The 19870-nt window shown below is 48.3% G+C and overlaps 1 protein-coding gene across 2 annotated transcripts in view; it reads left to right on the top strand.

The window, feature by feature from the left end:
- Nucleotides 1-19870, top strand: part of LOC311132109 (AT-rich interactive domain-containing protein 1A-like) — a 47804-nt gene that overhangs the window by 10899 nt on the left and 17035 nt on the right. For both annotated transcript variants that reach the window (XM_084165304.1, XM_084165303.1), the window contains exons 2-4: nucleotides 6261-6488; nucleotides 7311-7928; nucleotides 8106-8222. In XM_084165304.1, coding sequence (XP_084021430.1) covers nucleotides 6261-6488; nucleotides 7311-7928; nucleotides 8106-8222 — 963 coding nt within the window. The remainder of the gene's footprint in view (nucleotides 1-6260; nucleotides 6489-7310; nucleotides 7929-8105; nucleotides 8223-19870) is intronic.

The raw sequence follows: 19870 nt of genomic DNA, 5'->3' as shown, positions 1-19870 counted from the left end.
GAGGGACATTGTGGAGTAGGGAGAGATATTGTGGAGTAGGGAGGGAGGGATATTGTGGAGTAGGGAGAGGGATATTGTGGAGTTGGGAGAGATGGAGGGACATTGTGGAGTAGAGGGAGAGAGGGAGGGAGGGACATTGTGGAGTAGAGGGAGGGAGGGACATTGTGGAGGAGAGGGAGAGAGGGAGGGACATTGTGGAGTAGAGGGAGAGAGGGAGGGACATTGTGGAGTAGAGGGAGAGAGGGAGGAACTGTGTGCAGTAGGGAGGAAAGAGAGGGAGGGACAGTGTGGGGGGGGGGAGGGACAGTGTGGAGGAGGGAGGAAAGAGAGGGAGGGACAGTGTGGAGTAGAGAGAGAGGGAGGGACAGTGTGGGGTGGAGGGAGGGAGAGTGGGGGGGGGACAGACAGTGTGGGGTGGGGTGGAGGGAGGGAGGGACGGTGTGGGGTAGAGAGGGGGAGTGGGAGGGACAGTGTGGGATAGAGAGGGAGAGGGAGGGAGAGGGACAGTGTGGGGTAGAGGGAGGGAGAGGGACAGTGTGGGGTAGAGGGAGGGAGAGGGACAGTGTGGGGTAGAGGGAGGGAGAGGGACAGTGTGGGGTAGAGGGAGGGAGAGGGACAGTGTGGGGTAGAGGGAGGGAGAGGGACAGTGTGGGATAGAGGGAGGGAGAGGGACAGTGTGGGGTAGAGGGAGGGAGAGGGACAGTGTGGGATAGAGGGAGGGAGAGGGACAGTGTGGGGTAGAGGGAGGGAGAAGGACAGTGTGGGGTAGAGGGAGGGAGAAGAACAGTGGGAGGGAGAAGGACAGTGTGGGGTAGAGGGAGGGAGAAGGACAGTGTGGGGTAGAGGGAGGGAGAAGGACAGTGGGAGGGAGAGGGACAGTGTGGGGTAGAGGGAGGGAGAAGGACAGTGGGAGGGAGAGGGACAGTGTGGGGTAGAGGGAGGGAGAGGGACAGTGTGGGGTAGAGGGAGGGAGAGGGACAGTGTGGGGTAGAGGGAGGGAGAGGGACAGTGTGGGATAGAGGGAGGGAGAGGGACAGTGTGGGGTAGAGGGAGGGAGAGGGACAGTGTGGGGTAGAGGGAGGGAGAAGGACAGTGTGGGGTAGAGGGAGGGAGAAGGACAGTGGGAGGGAGAGGGACAGTGTGGGGTAGAGGGAGGGAGAGGGACAGTGTGGGGTAGAGGGAGGGAGAGGGACAGTGTGGGGTAGAGGGAGGGAGAGGGACAGTGTGGGATAGAGGGAGGGAGAGGGACAGTGTGGGGTAGAGGGAGGGAGAGGGACAGTGTGGGATAGAGGGAGGGAGAGGGACAGTGTGGGATAGAGGGAGGGAGAGGGACAGTGTGGGATAGAGGGAGGGAGAAGGACAGTGGGAGGGAGAGGGACAGTGTGGGATAGAGGGAGGGAGAGGGACAGTGTGGGGTAGAGGGAGGGAGAGGGACAGTGTGGGATAGAGGGAGGGAGAGGGACAGTGTGGGATAGAGGGAGGGAGAAGGACAGTGTGGGGTAGAGGGAGGGAGAAGAACAGTGGGAGGGAGAGGGACAGTGTGGGGTAGAGGGAGGGAGAAGGACAGTGTGGGGTAGAGGGAGGGAGAAGAACAGTGGGAGGGAGAAGGACAGTGTGGGGTAGAGGGAGGGAGAAGGACAGTGTGGGGTAGAGGGAGGGAGAAGAACAGTGGGAGGGAGAAGGACAGTGTGGGGTAGAGGGAGGGAGAAGGACAGTGTGGGGTAGAGGGAGGGAGAAGGACAGTGGGAGGGAGAGGGACAGTGTGGGGTAGAGAGAGAGGTAGCGGGAGGGACAGTGTGCGGTAGAGAGAGAGAGAGGGAGATATGTAGGGAGGGACAGTGTGGGATGGAGGGAGGGACGTTGTGGGGGAGAGAGAGAGAGAGAGAGAGAGAGACTGTCTGTCTGTCTGTCTGTCTGTCACCAGTCAGTTTAGAACTGAACACACTTGCACATTAACTCAGAATGTAGGCTACACAAAAACATGCCTCTGCAAACTCATTTGGAATTAGGGCTGGGAATTTGCCAGGGACCTCACAATACCATATCACGATACTTATGTGCCGACTATGTGTTGCGATTCTCACAATTCTATATGTATTGCGATTTGATGTTCCAAACATATTGCTCACCGTATGTATGCTGCAGAGAGACGAGGGAGCCTGAGAAATCAAGGTTTGATCAGTCAGGGAAGTAAAAATGCTGAAAACATCTTGGCTCACTATTTAAAAAAAGATTGAGAACAAGCTATAGGATGAAAAATACAGTTTTGGCTCATGTAGCGCCAACTAGCGCTAGCTAATGCTAGGCCTACCTACAGTAGCACCATTGATTTATTTTTTGCTAATCAATACTTTGAGTCTATGAAAATTGTAGGATTTATTAACGCCATTGTAAAATTAATCATGAAGAAAAAGGTAGAGGACGTCAAATGATGGCAATTATGACAAATACCAACTTTTGTGTGTCTGCAACTCTATTCAAAGCAACACACTTCATTCATAGAATCACTGGACTGTTCCTCAGTTGCACAGGACTCAGTAGGTGAGGTAAGGAGCAGAATGCCATAACAATCCTTGACCTCCATCCAGGGGAATGAAAAGACAAGTATCTTGCTTTCTCTCGCTCTCTCTCTCGCGCTCTCTGTTGCGTCTCTTTCTCACACACCTCAAGGGGATCCTCGAGGGCCTCGGACTCAGAGACAGGGCAGTGTGTGTGTGTGTGTCAGACATTTGAACAACTTCAACAATATAAGGAAAGGCTTACCGATCAATGGAAGAATAGTATAAAGGATGGTCAGTCACCTGACTGGGGTTGGATTACACCCCTGTGAGGCTAGTAAACTAATGACTGCCTGCCTCCTTTTGTTTTGGTTTTATATTTTTATTTCTTCCGTCTGTATTTTTTCAGTCTACACAGTCCGTGTAGCTCAGTTGGTAGAGCATGGCGCTTGCAACGCCAGGGTTGTGGGTTCGTTTCCCACGGGGGGGGGCAGTATGAAAATGTATGCACTCACTAACTGTAAGTCACTCTGGATAAGAGCGTCTGCTAAATGACTAAAAATGTCTGTTTTGTTGATCATAAAAAAAGGAAGGCTGGTAAATAGGTGGAAGTAGCACCATAGTCCCTATAAAGTGCACTACTTTTGACCACAGCCCTGTGAATATATAATAAGGAATTGGGCTCTGGTTAGAAGTAGGGCACTATATAGGAAATAGGGTGCCATTTGGGACGCAGCCCCTGCTCAGGTACTGCAGGAGGATGTTAGTTAAGGTGTGAACACACAGTGGAGAAAGGTGGTTGCCATGGAGATGTCAACACAGAGAGGTTAGGTAGGTACACGTGGCTGGAGGGAAGGAAGTTGACAGGACAGATCATTCTAGTTTAGTGCCGGACGGACATATTCAAACTACTTGAAGCTTCTCCTGGAGTGATAACCTAACTGTCCTGAAGCTTAACACAGCTATTGTTGGCTTGGAAAACCGATAGTATTTTTCTGCAATATAGGCTAGCTATCATAGCGGTGATTTTGTTTTTACCTAATTGAATGAATAAAACCATTTTAATACTTCAAACTTGAAAGTGGTTGCAAACAGACAGTATTTAGCCTACCTTTTCTAGCCAGAGGACAGCTAGAGGGTCATGTGGCTGGCTGCCTCTGCACATCCAGGCAGACTGAGAGAGAGACAAGGTTAAAAGTGCATGAGCGGTCACAGGAGAATACCTTCTGTGGTGGGGTCCTGTAATGACCCTAGGGAGTATAGTAACACACTCTGTGACCACACATACTCTCTGTCTGTGAACCTGGGGTAGCCCTGGAGAGCAAGTGAGGCCTGCCCTGGGGGTGGCTGGTCCGGCTGGAGGTAAAATGTGGAGTGGATGGAATGTTATCTCCTTATGCTGACCCCACCCCCCATGGGACCAGTTCCCTCGCCTCTCTCCCATACCGCCAGTGTCATTCATACGATGCCAAAACGGCGTTATTAAAGCAGGAAGAGAAGAGAGGAGAGGAGAGGAGAGGAGCCGGTCTCTGGCCCAGGTTCAAACGCCATCCAGCAGGGACCGTTACATTTCATGCACACTGCCCTCTCCCTCCTCTCTGGTCTGGCCTATAAATATATTATGGTTGTCTTCCTATAACCAGGGACTGAGGTTTGGTTTGGGAGGGGGGAAACATGACAGATGAATAACCGTGGGAAGCAGTGAGAAAGCTTTGTCTGTTGTTTTTTCTGTGTGTTGCCCACCTGTCTTGGGGTCCAAGAGGCTCAAGGTGCTGCTGCCTGGTACTTCAAAGCATCCTCTCGCTGTACTAGCATCCTCTCTCTGATTGTACGCTGGTAGTTGCCGCCAGTAACGTTTACATGCAAAGGGGCACACTGGCTCAGATGTATAATTAAACAACAGGTATTGAAGTCAAATCAAATGTTATTCGTCACATGCGTCGTAGACAACACGTGTAGACTAAGAGAGAAGTGCTTACATACAGGTTATTTTCCAACAATGCAGATAAGAGTGGAGCAATACCAACTAGCCCTCCTCAGCTCTCAGTAGTAGGGGAAACACTGCTGTCAGACTGAGGCGACTGCATTTGTTACTGAGGCGACTGCATTTGTTACTGCGGCGGCTGCATTTGTTACTGCGGCGGCTGCATTTGTTACTGCGGCGGCTGCATTTGTTACTGCGGCGGCTGCATTTGTTACTGAGGCGACTGCATTTGTTACTGCGGCGGCTGCATTTGTTACTGCGGCGGCTGCATTTGTTACTGCGGCGGCTGCATTTGTTACTGCGGCGGCTGCATTTGTTACTGCGGCGGCTGCATTTGTTACTGCGGCGGCTGCATTTGTTACTGCGGCGGCTGCATTTGTTACTGCGGCGGCTGCATTTGTTACTGCGGCGGCTGCATTTGTTACTGCGGCGGCTGCATTTGTTACTGCGGCGGCTGCATTTGTTACTGCGGCGGCTGCATTTGTTACTGCGGCGGCTGCATTTGTTACTGCGACGGCTGCATTTGGTACTGCGGCGGCTGCATTTGTTACTGCGACGGCTGCATTTGTTACTGCGGCGGCTGCATTTGTTACTGAGGCGGCTGCATTTGTTACTGCGGCGGCTGCATTTGGTACTGAGGCGACTGCATTTGGTACTGAGGCGACTGCATTTGGTACTGAGGCGACTGCATTTGGTACTGAGGCGACTGCATTTGGTACTGAGGCGACTGCATTTGGTACTGAGGCGACTGCATTTGGTACTGAGGCGACTGCATTTGTTACTGAGGCGACTGCATTTGTTACTGCGGCGGCTGCATTTGTTACTGCGGCGACTGCATTTGGTACTGAGGCGACTGCATTTGGTACTGAGGCGACTGCATTTGGTACTGAGGCGACTGCATTTGGTACTGAGGCGACTGCATTTGTTACTGAGGCGACTGCATTTGTTACTGAGGCGACTGCATTTGTTACTGAGGCGACTGCATTTGTTACTGAGGCGACTGCATTTGGTACTGAGGCGACTGCATTTGGTACTGAGGCGACTGCATTTGGTACTGAGGCGACTGCATTTGGTACTGAGGCGACTGCATTTGGTACTGAGGCGACTGCATTTGGTACTGAGGCGACTGCATTTGGTACTGAGGCGACTGCGTGTGTGAGCAAGCAAGTGTGTGAGATGCTGCCCCAGCCATGTGGCTCCACCCCAGGTGCAGCCAAGGTCAGGCCTCTCCTCTCCCATGATGTCTCTCTCCCCTCCAGCTGAGAGGCGGGCTGGCCTCCAGCCACCACAGACAGACGGACACTTCCATTTCCTCCAGATTATTTTTTAACACTCCCCAACGTCAGAATGTAACTTTATCCTCCCACTGACATTCTGATCTCCTGGGCAGTCAAATGCTCCTGGCGGAGGGATGGATGGAGGGGTGGAGAGGGGTGGAAGGGAGGAGGGAGGATAGACTGGGCTCATTCATTCATGGCCAAGTTTTTCCCTTTTTTAGTGGGAAACTAATCCGGCCAGACTGTTTTGTTAGCATTCTTTAGCTATACCCTCATAGGTTTCACTTTTCCCACCGGCGGCATGGCTGAGTTATGGGACTCCGTAGTGACATCTGTTGTTTTTTTTCCTACTTAGCTTGTGTACAATTTCTCACAACGTCACATTTTTTTAAAAAGTGATTTTATTCAGGAGTACAGTGATTGCAATGTTTGTTAAAGATGGAAATGAAAGTATGAATGTCTTTAAGTTTGGTTTCTTACAAGCCCTCTCCCTCTCTCTAGCCCCCCAGCCCTATGGACCAGGCAGGGAAGATGCGAGGCCAGGGGTACAGTGGAGCCAACCCCTACTCTCAGCAGCCAGGCCAGGGGCAGGGCCCCCCTCCTCCAGGGGCCCAACAGGGTGTCTCCTACCCAGGCCAGGCCTACGGACCCCCAGGGCCTCAGAGGTACCCCATGGGCATGCAGGGACGCACCCCCGCCGGCATGGGTGGCATGCAATACGGACAACAGGTTGGTAACGCTCTTCTGTTGATCCTCACACCCTCTCGATCATCACACTCTTTTAAGATCATCACACTTCCATGCAGTCACAGCTTAAATGGGTCTGTTAGTATGGACACACACACATGCCTGTTGGGTGTTCTAAGCACCCTGTAGAGAAGACAAGTCCTGTCTCATTGTTACCTCTCTCACACAACCACCACTTCAGGTGGGTTTGATGCAGGTCTTTTCATATTTTCTTTGAATCCTTGAGAGGGTACGTGCCCTGCTAGACAACACACAGCTTTTGTTTTCTCTCACTGTGCTTGCTGGGCAAGGTCAGCTACTCTTTTGCGTTACTTGAGAACAATACAACACGTATGTGCTGTGTTGTAAGTATTGTTATGTACAGAGAAGCCTCACAAGACCACCAACTGACATTATAATGGGCAGCTAATAGAGTATTTCTATTTCATCTTATTTAATATAGCCTAATGTAGAAAAATATATTATGTTTTATGTTAACCCCTTTTTATGTTAACTGTCCAATTTGATTGTTTTTCTTAAATCTATTTGTCATTTTTGTATATTTTGCATTGTATTTTGTTAATTATGTGTATACAGGGCTTCCTTGTAAAAGAGACCTTGGTCTCAATAGGACTAAAATAACCGTGTTCTTATGTAGACCAGGGACTAAACCTCCTTTTTATATTTTCTTGGTGAGCAATTTTTTGCAGTGGTCTGCATTAAATGGGTCCGCGGACCGCATTTTGGCCCGTGGAATGTGAGTTTGAGACCACTGATGTAGCTAGTAAAGCCTCTAAATCTGTGATTACATTATTTGTCCTCTAGATGGCCGGCTATGGGCAGCAGGGTCCAGGGGGCTACGGTCAGCAGAGCCAGGGCTACTACGGCCAGCAGCAGGCCCCCTACCCCCAGCAGGTCCACCCCTCCCAGGGCCAGCCCTCAGCCCAACACAGCCAGCCTGGGGCACCCGGCCCCTACCCCCAGGGCCAAGGGCCTCCGCAGGGGGGTCCACCTCAGGCCCAGCCGCCATACAACCAGGGACCGCAGCAGCTGGGGCCCCAGCAGGGCCAGCCTGTGCCCCAGGGTCAGGGCCCCCAGCCCAGCTACCCTCAGCAGCAAGGACCCCCAGGGCAGGGGCAGCAGCCTCCACAGCAGCAGCAAGGACCCCCCCAGCAGCAGCAAGAAAGGGCGGCCCCTCCACAGGCCCAGCCACCCCCAGGCCACCAGCCCTCTCCAGGCCACCAGCCACCCCCCAGCCATGGTGGGCAGCAGCCACCCCCAGGCCACCAGCCCTCCCCGGGCCCCCAGGGCCACCACTCCTCTCCAGGCCACGGTGGACCCCCCCAGCAGCAGGGTCAGTCTCAGCAGGGCCAACCCTCACCCTACTCCCAGACCCCACCCCTGCAGCAGTCGCCCTTCCAGCGATTTCCACCTCCGCCACAGGTAAAACACCACCTATCCGCAGAACTAAGACCTAGGCATTAGCTTGGGGAGCTAACGCAAGTCTTCAGGTTTACAGGCAGGGTTACACGTCAGGACGATGTCTTTTGATATGGAAAAAGGAAGTGTAGGTTCCTCAGTCTACACACATTCATCTGTTTTTCCTCCCTCTCTCTTCAGGAGCTCTCCCAGGACTCATTCAGCTCCCAGTCCAGTGCTCCCCCCTCCAACCAGCCCATGACTTCCACCAAGAGTGGAGCAGAGGACAGCATGCAGGGACGGCCTTCTAGCTTACCGGTGAGCCCCCCCACAACACACTACCTGTCTGTCACTCAACACACACATACATACAGTTGAAGTCAGAAGTTTACATACACCATAGCCAAAAACATTTAAACTCAGTATTTCACAATTCCTGACATTTAATCCTAGTAAAACTTCCCTGTCTTAGTTCAGTTAGGATCACCACCTTATTTTAAGAATGTGAAATGTCAGAATAATAGAATATCAGAATGATATATTTCAGCTTTTATTTCTTTCATCACATTCCCAGTGGGTCAGAAGTTTACATACACTCAACTAGTATTTGGTAGCTTTGCCTTTTAAATTGTTTAACTTGGGTTAAACGTTTCGGGTAGCCTTCCACAAGCCTCCCACAATAAGTTGGGTGAATTTTGGCCCATTCCTCCTGACAGAGCTGGTGTAACTGAGTCAGGTTTGTAGGCCTCCTTGCTCGCACACGCTTTTTCAGTTCCATCCACACATTTTTCTATAGGATTGAGGTCAGGGCTTTGTGATGGCCACTCCAATACCTTGACTTTCTTGTCCTTAAGCCATTTTGCCACAACTTTGGAAGTATGTTTGGGGTCATTGTCCATTTGGAAGACCCATTTGCGACCAAGCTTTAACTTCCTGACTGATGTCTTGAGATGTTGCTTCAATATATCCACAATATTTTCCTTCCTCATGATGCCATCTATTATGTGAAGTGCACCAGTCCCTCCTGCAGCAAAGCACCCCCACAGCATGATGCTGCCACCCCTGTGCTTCACGGTTGGGATGGTGTCCTTCGGCTTGCAAGCGTTCCCCTTTTTCCTCCAAAAACAATGATGGTCATTATGGCCTAACAGATCTATTTTTGTTTCATCAGACCAGAGGACATTTCTCCAAAAAGTACAATCTTTGTCCCCATGTGCAGTTGCAAACCATAGTCTGGCTTTTTTTATGGCGGTTTTGGAGCAGTGGCTTCTTCCTTGCTGAGCGGCCTTTCAGGTTATGTCGATATAGGACTCGTTTTACTGTGGATATAGATACTTTTCTACCTGTTTTTCTCCAGCATCTTCACAAGGTCCTTTGCTGTTGTTGTGGGATTGATTTGCACTTTTCACACCAAAGTACGTTCATCTCTAGGAGACAGAACGCGTCTCCTTCCTGAGCGGTATGACGGCTGCGTGGTCCCATGGTGTTTATACTTGCGTACTATTGTTTGTACAGATGAACGTGGTACCTTCAGGCGTTTGAAAATTGCTCCCAAGGATGAACCAGACTTGTGGAGGTCTACAATTTCTTTTCTGAGGTCTTGGCTGATTTCTTTTGATTTTCCCATGATGTCAAGCAAAGATGCACTGAGTTTGAAGGTAGGCCTTGAAATACATCCACAGGTACACCTCCAATTGACTCAAATGATGTCAATTAGCCTATCAGAAGCTTCTAAAGCCATGACATCATTTTCTGGAATTTTCCAAGCGGTTTAAAGGCACAGTCAACTTAGTGTATGTAAACATCTGACCCACTGGAATTGTGACACAGTGAATTATAAGTGAAATAATCTGTCTGTAAACAATTGTTGGAAAAATTACTTGTGTCATGCACAAAAGTAGAAGTCCTAACCGACTTGCAAAACTATAGTTTGTTAACAAGACATTTGTGGAGTGGTTGGAAAACGAGTTTTAATGACTCCAACCTCCTAAGTGTATGTAAACTTCCGACTTCAACTGTACATACATTCTACCACACTACCACACAACTAACACTCCCTCCCAGGCTGTCAACTCAGCAGACCTCTTTTCCCAGCACATTATTTTAGCATATCCACCTCTTCCAGCCCAGTCCACTGCTGGCTGTGTTGACCTTGACTGTTCACATGGTATTTAGCTGGAACATAAACACACACACCCACACACACGTCACAGTCTTTATAGACTGAGTCTTGAGCGTGGAGAAACTCACCCCACTCTCTCCTGGGTTGACAGTTATTCTGACATGAGTGTTCCCTTCACACTCCACAGGAAGTAGGGGTGAATCAGGTTTCGGAGAGGTGAGGAGAGGGCAGGTTGGTGGAGCTGTGGGAGGAACAGAGGAGTAGAGTTGCATAAAAGGCAACATTTACTGAAGCACAATTAACCTCTCTAGAGAAGCAGGTGAAACCATGTTCATGAGGTAAATAAAAGGTGATTTATTTTCATTTGATATTTTTCACTTTGAAATTGACCTTTTATTTCACCCCTATTTAATTAGCAAATGCTCAGTTTAGCAAGTCCCAGGATTATGAAACGGAAGGGTTTTGAACTTTCACTACTCGTCTCTCTGTGTGAAAGAGTAACACTCCAGTAGAAGTCAGTATCTGTGGTTGTTTCTAGGTTTAGACCGAGAACACAGATATGACCTAATTCAAAGCAGCAGGGATAGAAAGTGTGATCATTAATGAGATATAATGAAAGTGAGGGGGAGCGAGGGAGCGACGCGCGCTAAGGATGTGTTTCCCTCTTTTATTTATCTATCCTATTTATTTATTTATCTCCGGAGGTTATTTCCTGGGGATTCCCCCCATCGGCTGTGTGTGAATGGCTATGAGAGCCATTAATCTGGCAGAGGTCTGGACAAGCAGATTTCACATTGCCTGCCCCCCCCCCCCCCCCCCCCTCTACCTTCCCCCGTGGAGTGCACATGACAGAGTGTGCAGATTAGTCCCGCCAACTTTAGCCATGCTGCCTTTCAGCCAGCCACACACACATACACACACACACACACGGCTGGCTAATACCTCAGCCAGAACAGTAGAGATACAACACTGATAGCCTCAGCCATATCATAAAGCCAGTGTTTCCTTAGCCAATGTCAACAGATAGCCCAACCAGAACAGACCACATTGGTAGTTTATTATTATGCAATGTCAGGTAGGAAGCTTTAGGATAGCTTAGGTCCATTGCCTTTTAAAATGAGACTTTGAAAAACGTAATTGTTCACACAATGTGGACATTTCTATTTGATTTCACCATAACATGATGGACATTATTTAACTTTAGCAAGGCAGTACCTCCTCAGCCATTGTACATGCAGACAGGTCTGTTTGAGCCAGGTGCTGACAACCAGTCTGTTTCTGTCTGCTGCATATTCCTGTGGGAATTCACAAGCCTAACAGACAGACTGTAGTCAAGCCCTGGTAGCACAACAACAACCAGCATGAGAAAATGGAAGAACAGTCAGGCAGCGAGGTTGAAACCAGCTGGACGAGTTGAGCTGGTTCCTTGTTTGTTTTCAGCCAGGTTACACACACACACACCCCTTTCTGGTGAACACATTATTCTTAGTTTTTCCCATCAATGACCTCTCAGCTAATCCAAGTTGTTCCGGTTCAGATGAACACCTCTGATATTTGATCGGCTGACCTTTTGAACAACTGCATTCCTCCGAGCTATAGAACTACAGTACCACCAATGCCCTTAGATGGTGCTCATCAACAAAACCTACAGTCCACAATCTCACTCTACAGCTCTCTTATACCGACAGTGCTGTGAAAAAGGATTTGCCCCCTTATTTTTGACACTGTGTGTTATCAGATCTTCAACCAAAACCTAATATTAGATTAGATGACCTGACATTCTCTGATACAGAGCAGAATTCATGGTTCTTTCAATGATGGCAAGTCGTCCAGGCCCACAGCCAGCAAAGCATCCCCAAAACATCACACTACCACCACCATGTCTGACCATTGGTATGCATTTCTTTCTGTGGAATGCAGTGTTTGGTTTTCAACAGACATAACGGGAACCATGTTGTCCAAAAAGTTCCACTTTTGACTTCCAGGAGTCTTGACGATCATCCAGGTGCTTCCAGGTGCTTTTTGGCAAACTTCAGCCGACCTTTTGGACTACATGGGTCCCGTCATGCATCAAGACAATGATCCAAAACACACAAGCAAGTCTACCTCCGAATGTCTTAAAAGCAACATTATTTAAGTTTTTTAATGGCCTATCAAAGTCCTGACCTAAACCAAAGACGACCATGAGGTGAGGTGAGGTGGTCTGTGGACTCCTTCCAGGCCGTGAGAGAGAGGATTTAACCCTGCTTAGGAGGCACTGACCCTGGGTCGTCTAGGCCTCAGCTTGGCCTCAGGTGGGCTCCAGGCAGAGACATACAGGGGTCAGGGAGTCACTACTGTAGGAGCATAGGTTGAAGTCCTCTGGGTTATGGATATTGTATTCTAATTTATAAGGCACATAGTTATGACATAGGAAGCAGTACGCTTAGAAAGAGTAAATATTCTGATAATTATTTGTAGAATTCTGTTTTAGCCCCATAAAAACCCAGACCTACAAACAACACTGTAGGTGTGTGTGTGTCTGTCAGTGCGTCTGGGGTGTGTAAAGGGGGAGGGTAGCAGTCTCTCTTAGTGTTGTCAATGTCAGCCAGCCAGGCAGTTCTTTCACTTTCCCTGGAAGTGACACTTCCTCTCCATGTCAGCCCTCTGTGGGAATGGGAAAGTCTACCCCCCTCCTCTCTTCCCTCTCTCTTTTTTAATCTCCTCCTTGCCCTCTGAGAGTTTCTTTTGTACCCCTCTCCCAACGTGGGGCTAATCCCACTGACACTCCCACTGGTCTTGGTCTTGTTTCCCTGCTGCTAAGGATCCTATGGACTCTGTCGGTGTGTGGGCACTGACTGACTGAAAGAGCTCTGGACTAGAGAGAGAAGGAGCAAGAGAGGGGAAGGTCACATGTTGGCCACACACTCGCTCTCTGTTGTTTTTCTGCCCTCTCTTTTCATCACCCCCTTCCGCTTTTCCCCTTTTCTCATTAACAAGTGTTTCATCTGAAGTAGTTGATTCAGAACTTTTACGATTCAGGGTCTGTGTTGTCCAGCGTGTTTGTGTGCGAGAGAAAAGCCCAATTGGGCCCCACCCTTAGATTGCTTCACACAGGAACTCGTGGCTTGCATCACTGTTAGCGGACCACCCGCATCTCCCAAACAGTCCCCATGACCTGTAGTGTATGTGCCAAGTTCTCTCTACTCCTCTTCTCTCCAGCAGTACAGCTTGTGTGTTCGACACAGCTCTGGAGCATTCTGCCTAGCTAGGCCGGTCCACTTTTTCTAACCCTACTCAGCCCCAACCCTTCTTTTGCCTTTGTTGGTTTGGTCCATTTTAGAAATTGGAATAGTAGGCAATGTAACCAACCACAACCCTCATTTTACATCATTGCACATCCTGCAAATCACCAGCAGAATGTGAAAATCTATTTTCCACATTCACTCTGTTGGTAATGCCTATAAATTGGATCCTAACTCTAAAGGTAGCAGAGATCCCACTCTGGAACTTCAATTTGCCTGTAGTGTATATTATGTCCAACAAGATGTTGAAACATTTTCCCAATTCAAAATGTCTATTTTCAATATTCATGTTTATATTTGTAAATAAATTAATATAAGAAAATTGTTATTTATATCAAAATACTACTCGTATTACAGAGCAAGCCGTAAAGCTTCAAATGACACCAATGTTTGCTTTGTAGCACCTACTCCATAAAACATTATGCAGTCTTAAAGGAGTTCTGGGTAATGCCAAAATGTCATAAATATGCATTGATTCATTATTAATAAATTATGCTTTTAGATACAAATGTAAACAATCCTTCCTCCAAAGGATCATTCTATGGATTAAATGTTGTGATAATCCCCCAAATCATAGTCTTCTTTTTTTGTCCTTGTTTTGTAAGGAATCTCTCTCTCCCTGTAAATCAGCTTTGGTAATGCTGCTCGGCTCAGCCTTGTTTTGCGAACCTCTCTCTCTGCTCTGCCTGTCATTGCAGTATTCAGTGTCCTGGGCGTGTTTCCTGTTGCTATTCTGGGGCCAAAGCTTCCTGTGCCCACGTGTCTTATTCAGATTCCTGGGCTAACTGCCTCCCTCGGTTTCTCTACTCTTTTTCTCTCGTTCTCCCCCCCCCCATCTCTCTCTCTCATACGTACATGATTTTTAATTAATGTACTTGAGAAAATTCAATCTGCTGACAATGTGTATTGTTTGAATTTGCCTCAGTGAATTGTTTTGGAGCTGGTAAACCCAGCCTGCTTTTTGCGCTTGTGCGCACATACGCACACATTCTCTCTCACACAAGCACGCCCCTCCCCTCTCCCTCCATTTCTGCTAGGCTGAGCTAGTTTTGCAGCACAAAGGCTGTGGCTGACTGCAGCACTGTCTGTCTGTCCTCTCCTCTCTGCTCCCTCTCTTTCTCTGTGGTGGTTGCTTGGATATGGAGAATTTAGATGCACCAAAACAGCTCATTTCATTTTTTTAAAGTAACAACCTTTTTGATTTTAACCACCTTTGTTTTTCTGCTCTTTGAAACGGTGGTTGTGTCAGTCAGTGAAGGGCTTTGGCAGCGCCCTCTAGTCCACTTTGGGTTGTTGCTGGGTGTCGGTAGGAGGGGCGTTGCTCTGGAGAACAAGGCAGAAGCAGGCAGAATCAAATACAATTTAATTGAATTTGTCACATGCGCCGAATACAACTGGTGTAGACTGATTGCTTATGAGCCCTTCCCAACGATGAAGAGTTTAAAAATAAAATAGTAACACAAGGAATCAAATAAAATACACAAGAATGAAGCTATATACAGGGAGTATCAGATCAATGTTCAGAGGTAGGAGGTACTTGTGTTAGATATGTACATGAAGTCTTGGCTGATTTCTTTAGATTTTCCTATGATGTCAAGCAAAGAGGCACTGAGTTTGAAGGTAGGCCTTGAAATACATCCACAGATACACCTCCAATTGACTCAAATGATGTCAATTAGCCTATCAGAAGCTTCTAAAGCCATGACATCATTTTCTGGAATTTCCCAAGCTATTTAAAGGCACAGACAACTTAATGTATGTAAACTTCTGACCCACTGGAATTGTGATACAGTGAATTATAAGTGAAATAATCTGCCTGTAAACAATTGTTGGAAAAATTACTTGTCATGCACAAAGTAGATGTCCTAACCGACTTGCCAAAACTATAGTTTGTTAACAAGAAATGTGTGGAATGGTTGAAAAACAAGCTTTAATGACTCCAACCTAAGTTTATGTAAACCTCCGACTTCAACTGTGTGTGTGTATATATGTGTGTGTGTGTGTGTGTATATATATATATATATATACACACACACACACACACACACAATGTATTTGGAAAGTATTCAGACCACTTGAATTTTTCCACATTTTGTTACATTACAGCCTTATTCTAAAATGGATTAAATTGTTTTATTACAAATAAAAAACTGAAATATGACATTTACATAAGTATTCAGACCCTTTACTCAGTACTTTGTTGAAGCACCTTTGGCAGCGTTTACAGCCTTGAGTCTTCTTGGGTATGACGCTACAAGCTTGGCACACCTGTATTTGGGGAGTTTCTCTGATTCTTCTCTGCAGATCCTTTCAAGCTCTGTCAGGTTGGATGGGGAGTGTCGCTGCACAGCTATTTTCAAGTCTCTCCAGAGATGTTCGATCGGGTTTAAGTCCGGGCTCTGGCTGGGCCACCTAAGCACACATTCTGAGACTTGTCCCGAAGCCACTCCTGCGTTGTCTTGGCTGTATGCTTAGGGTCATTGTCCTGTTGCAATGCGAACCTTCGCCCCAGTCTGAGGTCCTGAGCGCTCTGGAGCAGGTTTTCATCAAGGATCTTTGCTCTGTTCCTCTTTCCCTCGATCCTGACTATTCTCCTGGTCCCTGCCGCTGACAAACATCCCCACAGCATGATGCTGCCACCACCATGCTTCACTGTAGGGATGGTGCCAGGTTTCCTTCAGATGTGACACTTGACATTCAGGCCAAAGGTTTCAATCTTGGTTTCATCAGACAAGATAATCTTATTTCTCATAGTCTGATAGTCCTTTAGGTGCATTTTGGCAAACTCCAAAGGCCTTCATGTGCCTTTTACTGAGGAGTGGCTTCCATCTGGCACTCTACCATAAAGGCCTGATTGGTGGAGTGCTGCAGAGATGGTTGTCCTTCTGGAATGTTCTCCCATCTCCACAGAGGAATTCTGCAGCTCTGTCAGAGTGACCATCGGGTTCTTGGTCACCTCCCTGACCCTTCTCCCCTGATTGCTCAGTTTGGCCGGGCGGCCAGCTCTAGGAAGAGTCTCTTGGGGTATATGGTGTGTGTTGTGTATATGGTGTGTGTTGTGTAGTGAGTGTGTGTAGGGTCAGTGCAAATAGTTTGTGTACCATTAATTGACTATACAATCTGGCTATTTAGCAGTCTTATGGCTTGGGGGTAGAAGCTGTCTCAGAGCCTGTTGGCCCGAGAGCCGATGCTCCGGTACCGTTTGCCGGACTGTAGCAGAGTCTTTGGGTCTTTGGTAATTTTTCGGCCCATCCTCTGACACCGCCTGATATAGAGTTCCTGGATGGCAGGGAGCTCAGCCCCAGTGATGTACTGGGCTGTCCACACCACCCTTCGTAGCGCTTTGCAGTCAAGGATGGTGCATTTGCCATACCAAGCAGTGATGCAGCAAGTCAAGATGCTCAGTCTCCCAACCCCAGCCCCTGGTATCAGGCAGGCAGTGGTTCCTCCCTCCCAGCCCCCCAGTTCAGCCCCTGGTATCAGGCATGAAGGCTGTCGTTCCTCCCTTCCAGACCCCCAGATCAGCCCCAACTACCAGGCAGGCTAGGCAGACCCTGGTCCCTCCCTCCCAGCCCCTCCTATCCTAGCACCCCTGGCCAGGGCAGCTGCTTGCCTCACTGGGGCATCTGTGCAGAGCTCTGGGATTCTCCTCTACCATTGTGAACAGTACAAAAGCCCCCCCCCCCCCCCTCCCCCTCCCCCACACACGCCCTAGCCACATTATTCACAGCAATCAGACCTCTCTCCTCCCCCTCTGCTCTGTATTGCACACAGGCTGCTGCAGTGTGTGTTATTACCAATAGAGAACCTCAATTAGGCAAATGTTCAGGTATTGAATGTTTACAAACCAACCTTTTAAAAATATTTCCCCTTCCCATGTTCCCTCCTCTATCTTGTCCATTAATTACAATCCCCATATGGTCTTCTGTATTAAGTAGCAGGCTAATGTTGGTCTGGGGGGAGATTGGGCTGGGAAGGGACTAGGTCTGTAGAGGGAACATACCTTTTAGAATAGGAGGGGTGTAGAGTGGCATGGGCTAGAGGAGAGAACAGCACCTATGTTTGGGGTATACTGACTAACTGCCCTCAGGGCAGAGACTAGCAGGTGGGATGATTTTAATATAAATGAATTTAGATGTAATCAAATATTCCCCTCACTCTTACATTGCTTGAATATTAGGATATTCTACGATTGTTTCGGTCGACGCCACAGTAATGTGTTGTCGTCGATTTGTATAGCGTTGTGTGTATGTTAGCTTCGTATAGGTACCATTGGTGGTAGTGAGTTTCACATGCTGCAGCGTTGTTTCTGAAACGGTAATGGCTGCTGTGCTGTATGAGGCTGGGGCCTGCCTCTTCTCTCTCTCTTCTTCTACTCCTCTTTCTCCACTGTGGGATGGGAGTGCCCCCTTATGGTGGAGCTCTGCCTAGCCAACCCAGAGCTGGGGAGCTAGGACTGTGGTTCTCTATCTCTACACCCACACTGGGCTACCCAGAACACCCTACCCTGGCCCTGCACGCAGGGGACATCCCTAACCCTCTACCCTGACCATAGAGGGTCACCCCAGTGCCCCTGGCCTACACTCCTCACCTCTCGTGTTCAACACTAGCCTAACGCTGGTATCTGTATGTTCAGACGTTATGAGGGTCTATGGTGGAGCCACATACTCACAGAATGCAAAAATGGTCCCCAAAAACTACTGAACGAAAGGCAAATATGAAAATAGATATTTGTTGTGATATTAAACCTATAAAGTGGCTGCAGTGCAGTCGTCAGTTGACTACCATGCATCTATGAGTCCAGGTAGTGGATATGCACTGAAGCAATGGGGAGAAATCACTGGAAGTGAAATCAGGTGAGATGTTGTTTGATAGTTAAATGGGGTCATGGGAAAAGTAATTCTACCTCTAAGGAGAAGATCAGAGAAGGACATTACCATAGTAAGTATGCGTAACCCATATTAACCAGAGGTAAATGTACTGTTTAGTATTCAGTTAGTAGAGTAGCTCTATAACTGATGTAAACAAACACTGCTGAACGCTTGAATGTGCATGCAGAGCTGGGAGGAAGAGGATGGCTTTGGTCTATTTGAGCTTCCTGTAACAATGACGGCACCTCTTTGTAGTAGCTGACTGCACCGTGACCCCGACAGGCTCACAGGGAGGCCAGGGGGAGGGGCGGTGTCGGCACTAATGTGTTAATGTGTCAACACACGTGGAGTACGGTTACCATGGCAGCCCCAGAGATGCAGGAAGCTTTTTTTTCTTCTTTCTCCCCCTCCCTCCCTCCCCCGTCCCCTCATCACCTCTCTGGAGAGGATGACAGAGCATATGTGCAGGCGTACATGTCCCTATGCCCCGTCTACTGTGTGTGTGTGTGTATTAGCCCCAAAGCCTGTGTGTGTGTGTCTGTGTGTGTACAGAGGTCTGAGAACAGAACCTGGCAAGCAGCGAGTGGATGAGCTAGACAGGGTGAGCAAGCAAGCCGGAGGGAAATGGAGAGAGTGAGAAACGGAGAGAGAGAGCGGGGGGGTCGTTGAGAGTCGGTGACTGTGAGCTGAACTCTTCCAGGACCACCAGCCCACTAGTCGCCAGATCATGTTACACTACTGGCCCTTACCAGGTCACAGCCTAGCCTCCAGATAGCAGCTAGGTTACATTATCTTACTGACTGGTGATGTCACAGCACACTCACACTAACCACCTCTACTTTCCCCTACTTTCTGCTTCTCATGGGTCGTGTCTAAAATGGCACTCCAGCCCATTAGTCTACACTACAGTCTGAAATGGAACGTTATTCCCTATTTAGTGCACTACTTTTGACCAGAGCTCTATGGGCCCCTCCTCGCTGGGCCCATAGAGCTCTGGTCAAAAGTAGTGCACTAAATAGGGAATAACGTTCCATTTCAGACTGTAGTGTAGACTAATGGGCTGGAGTTTAGCCTGATTGATTCACTGAAGTAATCTGTAAATGGAATACATTAGACTGTGGAGTGACTTGAACTGGGATGGGAGCAGGAGACTGTGGAGCAGTATGGCTATGCTAGTGGCTGCTTTAGACACAACATGGCTACTTACTATGAAAACTGGGTGAAATTAGTCTCCTAAGACTGGACCTTAGGGATTTTAGAATCGTTTTTTGTTAACATTTTTGTCTGTAGACATTTCTTACAAGCACTTTTCTATTTTAGTCTGGCTGTTTTCTCGTTTTAAAAGATGGAATCAAACACTATGGAAGTTCCCATGTTAGCTGGAAACACAAAATGGCTGCCACCGAGCAGAGGGAGAGATGGTGCTATAGAGGAGCTGCAGCACTGGCTTCCACTCTCTCTCCCTCGTTGCGCTAGCTTAGCCTTAGTACGTAACATATTTGGGTTGTTGTCGGGGCTCGGATAGGGGTCTGTTTTGTATTTGGTCATTTTTGTTTTGGTCAATATTCTTTGCCCCGAGCCCCTCTTTACTGCACCATCCTCTCTCTACTCTACCTCATTCTCCCTCCCTCTCTCTATCTCTCTCTGTGATGAGTGGCCATCTGGTGAATGGCAGCAGTAGGTAGAGTG

The sequence above is a fragment of the Coregonus lavaretus genome (assembly GCF_964263955.1).
Source record: "Coregonus lavaretus genome assembly, chromosome: 7".
NCBI classification, from domain to species: Eukaryota; Metazoa; Chordata; class Actinopteri; order Salmoniformes; family Salmonidae; genus Coregonus; species Coregonus lavaretus.
Note: the sequence above shows the minus strand (reverse complement) of the source record. Positions and strands in the feature narration are given on the sequence as shown.